Genomic DNA, 8,972 nt, shown 5'->3' with positions numbered 1-8,972 from the left:
CTCAGCCATTTGGTATTCCTCAGTTGAGAATTCTTTGTTTAGCTCTGTACCCCATTTTTTAATAGGGTCGTTTGGTTCTCTGTAGTCTAACTTCTTAAGTTCTTTGTATACATTGGATATTAGCCCTCTATCTGATATAGGATTGGTAAAGATCTTTTCCTAATTTGTTGGTTGCCATTTTGTCCTATTGACAGTGTCTTTTGCCTTACAGAAGCTTTGCAACTTTATGAGGTCCCATTTGTCAATTCTTGATCTTAGAGCATAAGCTACTGGAGTACTCTTCAGGAAATTTTCCCCTGTGCCTATTTGCTCAAGGTTCTTCTCCACTTCCTTTTGTATTAGTTTCAATGTATCTGGTTTTATGTGGAGGTCCTTGATCCACTTGGACTTGAGCTTTGTACAAGGAGATAGGAATGGATCAATTTGCATTCTTCTACATGCTAACAGCCAGTTGAGCCAGCACCATCTGTTAAAAATGCTGTCTTTTTTCCACTGGATGGTTTTAGCTCCTTTGTCAAAGATCAAGTGACCATAGGTGTGTGGGTTCATTTCTGGGTCTTCAATTCTGTTCCATTGATCTACCTGCCTGTCACTGTATCAATACCATGCAGTTTTTATCACAATTGCTTTGTAGTACAGCTTAAGGTCCGGAACTGTGATTCCACTAGAGGTTCCTTTATTGTTGAGAATAGTTTTGGCTATCCTGGGTTTTTTGTTATTCCAGATGAATTTGCAAATAAAAAGAAATATAATTTTAATTTTAATTGTGTGTGTGTGTGTGTGTGTGTGTGTGTGTGTATCCATGTGTGAGTTTGTGCACTTGAATGCAGGTACCTGCCAAAGTCAGATGTGTAAGATCTAGAGCTGGGTTACACTGTTCTAAGCCTCCTAACACCAGTACTGGGAATAGAACTTGGGCCTGATGTAGGAACAGTCTCCCCACTTGATTGCTCAGCCATCTCTCCAGGGCTCTCTTTAACCTATCTTAATCTACTTGCCTTTGCTTTCCTCTGCATGGGCTTCTTTCTTTCTGAACTCCAATATTGGTTGAAATCCCACCATGCCATCTCCTGTGTTCTTTCATTGGTTCTAATCACACAGGTTATAGTTTAGCTTCCATCCCACATGTGCTCTTTAATTTCCTGTGGAAATTGTAAAAATTAGATGCTATGGACAATACATGGAGTCAGGTTATTTTTGATATGTGCATTGTATGTGTGTGGGGGGGGGTGTAGTGTTCGTTAAGATGTATGCATTTGCATGTGGGGGTGCATGAACCCTTGATTGAATGTGCACGGGCCAAAATTGACCCTGAGTGACTTCTTCAATACAATTCCACCTTATATTTTGACAGGGTTGGTTGCTCCTCAAGAGTAGAGATTCACCAAGAGGTGAAAATGGCTGCCTGGTTCTGCCTCCACATCTCTCATGGTATAGACACACATGACATTACCTGCCTTTTACATGCATGCCAGAGACCCAAACTTAGCCCTCATGCTTGTGAAGCAACCACTTCACCAATGCTATCATCTTGGCTCTCTCCCTGCCTCCCCTCACCCAATAAAAGTTTTACATTGTCCCTCATATTTGTCACAAAGTCACTATAGTCTCCTGATTATTCCCACTTGAAGCAACCTAGATTTAGCTCAATTAAGTTTCCTAAATGTGTAAAAAGGCTTCATGAACAGTCTAAACATTTCTCTTAGTAACTATGGGATATTTATCCTCTGCATGAAGGAGAGGGAAGAGGCAGTTCTCTGTCCTCATTTGAATGGAATGTGTGAAGAGACTCATGTGAGCATTTTTAGCAAGATAATTTTATTTCTGTACAGTTTTGTCTCATGTTTGCTGTCCCACCACAGATCATGGTTCTCTGTAACTTAATGTCTACTCCATAAACCTGGGGGAAATCTTTGAAGGCAATTGTTTCTGTTGCTTTTGATATGCTTGGTCATTTTTAAAGATAAAATTGTTTTTAGTTGTGTGTTTGAGTGTTTTGTTTTCATGTGTGCATATCATGTGTGTTCCAGGTACACAAAGAATCCAAAGGACTCTATGTATCTGATCTTGTGAAACTGGATATGCAGGAAGTTGTGAGCTGCTGAGTGGGTGTTGAGAACCAAACCTGGGTTCTCTGAAAGAGCCATCCTGCCAGCGGTTCATTTATTTGTATTTATTGTTTTGAAATAAAATAGTTATCCACTCAGTTTGGGGATACTTATCAGTTTTACAAAGGGCCCCTTCATCTGTCACAAATCATTAACCAAATTTGGAATGTGGAAAGATTTCCCCTCACTGTGGGTTTGTTTATTCTGCATCTACTAGAAATTCCTAACATTTTGCTGTAATTTTCACTTAGATAATCAGCTATTATGAAGTCAAGGCCTTCCCTCTTATTTCTAACATAGGAGATAAAGGGCAATAGAACTATAATTGGTTGCATTATTATTTCCTAGAAGAAAACACAGATCCTTGATTCTTGGATTCCTAAGGGAAATTAATAGTGTCTTTTAAGTTTCTGGAAACATCCCAGGGCCAGCAACACTGCCAGTTCTTCAGGAAATTAACTTTGAAGGAGGAAGCAAAGAGAATGAGTTTGGAGGACAGTACGATGTGACATCTGAAGGGAGTTGATTCTCCTGGAGTGAGATGGTAGGAATTCTAAGAAAAAAGGAATGACACCTGCATATTCAAGAGCCACTGTACTGAGAGAACTTCAGGTGGCTGCAGGTGGAACACATGGGAGCTACAGATAAGCTTTCCATGTTTAATCTGGTAGAGAAAAATAAACAGAGGTTGTTCAAAAGGATTATGTAGATCACAAGGAAATAGCAAGGGTGTATACATTTTACTGTAGGCATCTCCATAAGGAATTCTGGTGAGTCTGAACATATCATTTAGATAGTCTAATGAGACCAGACCTTCCAGAAGTTAGCTTAAGAAAATGAAATATTAGCCAAAAAAAGAGAAAAAAGTACAAAATACCCAAGATACAATCCACAGATCTCAAAATGTCAACAAGCTGAAGGGCCCAAATGAGGATGCCTCAGTCCCACTTGGGAGTGAAAGAAGAAAGCAATCACAAGTTGGAAGGGAGGGAGGGAGGGAGGGGCCTGGGAAGGAAAGTAAACAGGGGAATTGGGGGGAGAGAGGAACCTGATATGGTATTGGCTGATAGAAAAGAACTGAAGTCCTGAGCACCAGCAGAAAGAATGGAAACAGGCAACCTCCGGAGGTAGGAGGTTGGAGGGACCCTCCACAATGCACCAGAGACCTGGGAGGTGAGAGACTCCCAGGACTCAAAGGGAGGGAGGGACCTTAGATGAAATGCCTGCTGTCAGTAGGGAGAGGGAATTTATAGAGCCCACCTCCAGCAAGAAGATAGGTCATCAAGTGAAGGATGGGGTTGCCATCCCACATTCACATCTCTGACCCATAATTGTTCCTATCTGAAAGAATTACAGGGATGGAAATAAGAGAATCCCGAGGAAAAGAAGGTCTAGCAACAGGCCCAAAGTGGAATCCAGCTCAAGGGGAGGTCCTAAGACCTGACACTATTACTGAGGTAAAAAAGGGACCTAGCATGACCGTACTCCGGAAGACCCAATGAGCAGCTCAAAGAGTCAGATGCAGATATTTGCACCCAACCAATGGACAGAAGCAGCTGACCCCTGTGGTTGAATTAGTGAAAGATTTAAAGAAGCTGAGGGTGAGGGTGACCCTGTAGGACAACCGGCAGTCTCAATTAATCTGGACCAGTGAGATCTCTCAAACACTGGACCACTAAACAGGTAGCATACACCAGCTGATACGAGACCACCAATACATATACAGCAGAGGACTGCCGGGTCTGTGTTCAATCACAGATGATGCACCTAACCCTCAAGAGACTAGAGGCCCCACGGAGTTTAGAGGTCAGGCAGGGTGGGAAGTAGGAGGTGGGGACATCCTTATGGAGACAGGGGGTGGGGAAGAGCTATGGGATCTGGAACAGTTGGAGGGTGTGCAGTTGGATGTGGGGCAGGGTAAAATCTGGAGTGTAAAAAATAAAAAATAAATAAATTTTTAAAATTAAATGGAAAAAAGAAAATGAAATATTTTAAAATTGTAATCATATTTAGTTGTGCATTTATTCATGAACAGCATAGTATCTGATTATAGAGAGGAAGAGGGAAAAAGTGAAGAGAGGGAGGAGAGATAGAGAGCAAGGGGTGGGGAAGAATTAGAGGCAGAAACGGACGATAGTAAAACGAGCCTCAGTAGACATAAACTCTTGTTTCACTGGCTCAGTTTATTTTAAGGTTTGAGCATTACTGTATTTGTTCTGTCCCTGTCAATTTCTCTCTGTCTGCCTCCGTCTCTGCATTTGTCTCTCTGTCTCTGTCTCTCTCTGTCTTTCTCCCTCTCCCTCCCTCTGTCTCTTTCTCACCCACCACCCACATACTCCTCTCTAGATACGAGAGTTTAATATCTTGTATAGTATTTTGAATAAGTGACTTCACTCTGCACATAAACAAGATTTTACAAACGTTACATTTCTTTTGAGTCAAGTGTGGTTGCAGACATATATAATACCAGAACTTAAATGAAAGCAGGAGAATCAAGAGTTCAAGGCTATTGTAGGCTATATTCCAAATTTGAGGCCAACTAGAGTGACACAGGACCCTGTTTGAAACAACCTACCACTCCCAAACCTTTTTAATTTTAAAGTACTGTAAAATTAATATTTATCCCTTTGTACTTTGATGTACTTGTTGCATTTTACTGCTATAAATAATAATTGGCTATTGTTTAGTTTCATAGGTTCTAGACATTATTCTGAGGGCTTTATGACTAACTTAAGGAACTCTCACAAATGACCAGTTTATAAAAACAAAATGAAAACAAACAAATCAAACCTAACAAGCAAAATCAACTGCTATGTTTAATCATCAATGTCAAATTGAGGAGGTCAGGAATAAACCAGGAGATACATCTCTGGGAGAGTACGGTCATAGAATGGTGCTTCCTCAGAAGATTGACTGAGAAGGGATAACGCATCTTGAATGTGGATGCCCTGGACTAATAATAAAGGAAAAGGGGTAAAAGTTAGATGAAGACCTGCTTTCCTTTCCCTCTGCTTCTTGACTGTAGAAGCAACATGAAAAGACACCGGTTTGGCAGTTCCTCAGAAAATTAGAATAGTAGTACCTCAGGACCCAGGTATACCACTCCTGGGTATATACCCAGAAGATGCTCCAACATGTAATAAGGACACATGCTCCACCATGTTCATAGCAGCCTTATTTATAATAGCCAGAAACTGGAAACAACCCAGATGTCCCTCAACAGAGGAATGGATACAGAAATTGTGGTACATTTACACAGTGGAGTACTACTCAGCTATTAAAACAATGACTTCATGAAATTCTTAGGCAAATGGATGGAACTAGAAAATATCATTTTAAGTGAGGTAACCCAATCACAAAAGAACACATATGGTATGCACTCACTGATAAGTGGATATTAGCCCCCAAACTCCAAATAACCAGGATACAATTCACAGACCAAATGAAGCTCAAGAAGAAGGAAGACCAAAGTGTGGGTGCTTCAGTCATTCTTAGAAGAACAAAATACTCATAGGAGCAAATATATAAAGTGTAGAGCAGAGACTGAAGGAAAGGCTGCCCAGAGACTGTCTCTCCTGGGGATTCATCCCTTATACAGCTACCAAACCGAGACACTATTGTGGATGCCAAGAAGTGCATGCTGAAAGGAGCCTAATATAGTTGTCTCCTGAGAGGCCCTGCCAGAACCTTACAAATACAGAGGCAGATGTTCACAGCCAACCATTGGACTAAGTGCAGCATTCCTAATAGAGGAGTTGGAGAAAGGACTGAAGGAGTAGAAGAGATTTGAAATCCCATAGGAAGAACAACAATATCAACCAACCAGACACCCCCAGAACTCCCAGGGACTAAGCCATCAACAAAGGAATACACATGGCTCCAGCTGCATATGTAGCAGATGATGGCCTTGTCATGCATCAATGGGAGGAGAGGTCCTTGCTCCTATGAAGGCTGAATAGATGCCCCGGTGTAGGGGAATCGAGAGAAGTAAGGTGGGAGTGGGCAGGTGGGGGAGGAACACCCTCATAGAGGCAGGGGGAGGGAGGATGTGATAGGATGTTTCCAGAGGAAGGGAAACTGGGAAAGGGGATAACATTTGAAATGTAAATAAAGAAAATATCCAATATAAACAAACAAATAAATAAATAAATATAAAAACTTTAAAAAAAAAAAAAAAGAAAAGACACCTAATACTCCTACAGCTATTTCTTCATTGCCATGGTGGCTTTCACTTTGATCGTGGCCAAAATAAACTCTTGCCCCATTAAGTTCCTTTCTGTCAAATATTTGGTCACAGCAAGATGAAAAGAATTGATACACTAGCCGCTGAGCTTGAGTGAATTGACTAAGATAAAAATTTTCCAAAATTTCCAGCCATATCCTCATAGATCCATGAACAGAGGTGGTATGGAGTCTGTCATGGGGATGCCCACCACTGACTAATAATCCTCCATGGCTAGGTACTTAGACTCTTTATGACTTAATGTGATAAACAGATGAATAAGATTATTAGCCTCTTCAATCTTTAGTGGTCATTGGACTCAGATGATATGCTTACCACAGAAGATCTATCCATTTCATGAAAGAGAATGACTATTCAGATATTCTTACTCAGATTTGAAAGAACCCATGACTTTTCCTCATAAATTATGGAATTTGCCATGTGATGAACTCCCCACAATTAAGGGAAAGGTCACTTGCATAGAAATGAAGTGTACCTGTGTGTTATCATTATACTATAGGTCATCATCAAATGTGTGCTTTAAACAGAAGAGGTTTACCAGCTTACATAACCTGTAGAAGACAAGTTATGTCTTTCCACAGACGTGTAAAAAATAAAATAGCATGGCATGATACTAAAGCTCTCAGCCCTGCCTGCTCATCAAATGTTGACAAAATTTTCCTCTTCACTCATGAGAACACTGCTGTGAAGGAACAAATGACATTCTTTAACTAATGGTTATCACAATCAAAGGAGTAGGGGAATTTTGTATGCTCCCCTCCTTTGTGTTTGCAACATGAACCATAACAAAAAGCAATATATTTATCCCACACCTTATCCCCTGCCGTCCCCCTTCCCTTTCTCTCTCTCTCTCTCTCTCTCTCTCTCTCTCTCTCTCTCTCTCTCTCTCTCTCTCTCACACACACACACACACACACATACATACACACACACACACACACGGACACAGGCCATGTCCAGTGCAGAAAGCATTCTGATTGAGAATGGAAAGAAAAAGAACTGAGAGAATGCTACCTCTATCTCTGTATATCCCAGCAAGCAAGGAAGCACAGATTCTGCTTTTATCTCTGCCTGATTTCCCAAACTAAGAAGACACGAATCAGTTGGACTTGATAAGGAAAACAAAATAGAAGTTCATGAACACATGTCTCTGTCAGTTTATGGATTCTAGTGGAAAAGTCTAGCTCACACAATCTAAGATTGTGAAGCTTATTGTAAATAAAAGGAAGTAGCATAACATGAACAGTAGGAATTTTGAACACAGAGAATACAGTAATAGCTGCAAGAACAAGTTTTGTAAAGTGCTTGACTTCTTCCGCATAGTGACACCCACTGAGGTGGGGACATGCTGTTTAAAACACTGTGGATAAACTCAGCCCAGCCTGACCTGCAGCCTCCTCTTCCATCCAGGAAGTATAGCTGCTGCTTTCAGGCTATCTGATCTTGGTGCAGTGAGACTCAGTGCGTGGCACTTGTCTGCTAACTGCATGGTGACAATTTATGAAGCACTTTCTCTTTGATGGAGAGCATCAGAGCAATGGAGGCGATTCAGTGAAAGAATTCACGCATTTACAAATAAATGTTCCTTTTCATTTTGCCTATGCATGAGGCCAGGGAACGCTATTCCTTAGACACTCTAGTAAAGTGCTGGATGAGTTCCATGCATAGTTACAAAGCTTCCAGCATGGGTGATATATCTGTGGTACTTTAAATGAGATATGATGATCTTTTATAAGATGATCTTTCCAGTGGTAAATTCTTGCTAACTGACACCTTTAATTCTGAGATTAAGCATAAAAAACAAGAGAGAGAGAGAGAGAGAGAGAGAGAGAGAGAGAGAGAGAGAGAGAGAGAGAGAGAGAGAGAGAGAGAGAGAGAGAGAGAGAGAGAGAGAGATGATCACTCTCTGGATACACAAACAGAAATAACTGTTGAATTTAGCCTAGATGATTTTGGAGTTATGAATCACCTGCACAGATGTTACCTTTTCCAATGGGCTTTCTACTCGAGGAATGTTGGTCATTGGCATCCGGGCCACATTGTCCCTGTGTATGTGTCCATTTTCTGGTTGTCTTCCTTTAAAATTATTTACCACACATACAACCTAAAATTTCAGGAAACAATTTCAGTTAAGTAAATTAAGTAAATATTCCACAACTAACACCCTTTTGAGGAGTTTCATAAAACTCCTATAACAACCAACTTTTAAAATCACCCAAATGTTACATGAATAAAATTTTATGCTCAGAATTGCCATGAATAAATTACAATTGCTATTCTAATGCAGATAAGTTCAAGAAAATTCACCAATGAATATGTAAAAGAAGGAATAATGACAATTCTGTCATTCCAAAATGTTCGTTAAAGGATAGACAATATTCAAACCAATCCAAAATTAACAACATAACCTTATAAAAATCCGTAGCAAGCTAACCTTTTCTTAATGTGGCTAATCTACAACTTAATTTTCCTGCTCATTATTTCCCAGTGCTTCAAGATTATTCCATTTCACACTAGTCCTTGACAGTGTGCACTCTCTAATTTGGTCGCATTCTTTTAGTTATACTAGTGTGTTGTCTATTGTGTCATTCGTGTAAATATATATATATATATATATATAT

At 40.2% G+C, this 8,972-nt stretch overlaps 1 protein-coding gene across 6 annotated transcripts in view; it reads right to left on the bottom strand.

Moving 5' to 3' along the window:
- The window catches only part of Plppr5 (phospholipid phosphatase related 5), a 274,811-nt gene that overhangs the window by 15,699 nt on the left and 250,140 nt on the right, over positions 1 to 8,972 (bottom strand). For 4 of the 6 annotated variants that reach the window (XM_031375292.1, XM_031375293.1, XM_031375295.1 and 1 more), the window contains one exon: positions 8,321 to 8,455. In XM_031375292.1, coding sequence (XP_031231152.1) covers positions 8,321 to 8,455 — 135 coding nt within the window. The remainder of the gene's footprint in view (positions 1 to 8,320; positions 8,456 to 8,972) is intronic. The other 2 variants (XM_031375294.1, XM_031375296.1) reach the window with 1 other exon arrangement.

The sequence above is a fragment of the Mastomys coucha genome, unplaced genomic scaffold (assembly GCF_008632895.1).
Source record: "Mastomys coucha isolate ucsf_1 unplaced genomic scaffold, UCSF_Mcou_1 pScaffold16, whole genome shotgun sequence".
In the NCBI taxonomy this organism is placed as follows: Eukaryota; Metazoa; Chordata; class Mammalia; order Rodentia; family Muridae; genus Mastomys; species Mastomys coucha.
Note: the sequence above shows the minus strand (reverse complement) of the source record. Positions and strands in the feature narration are given on the sequence as shown.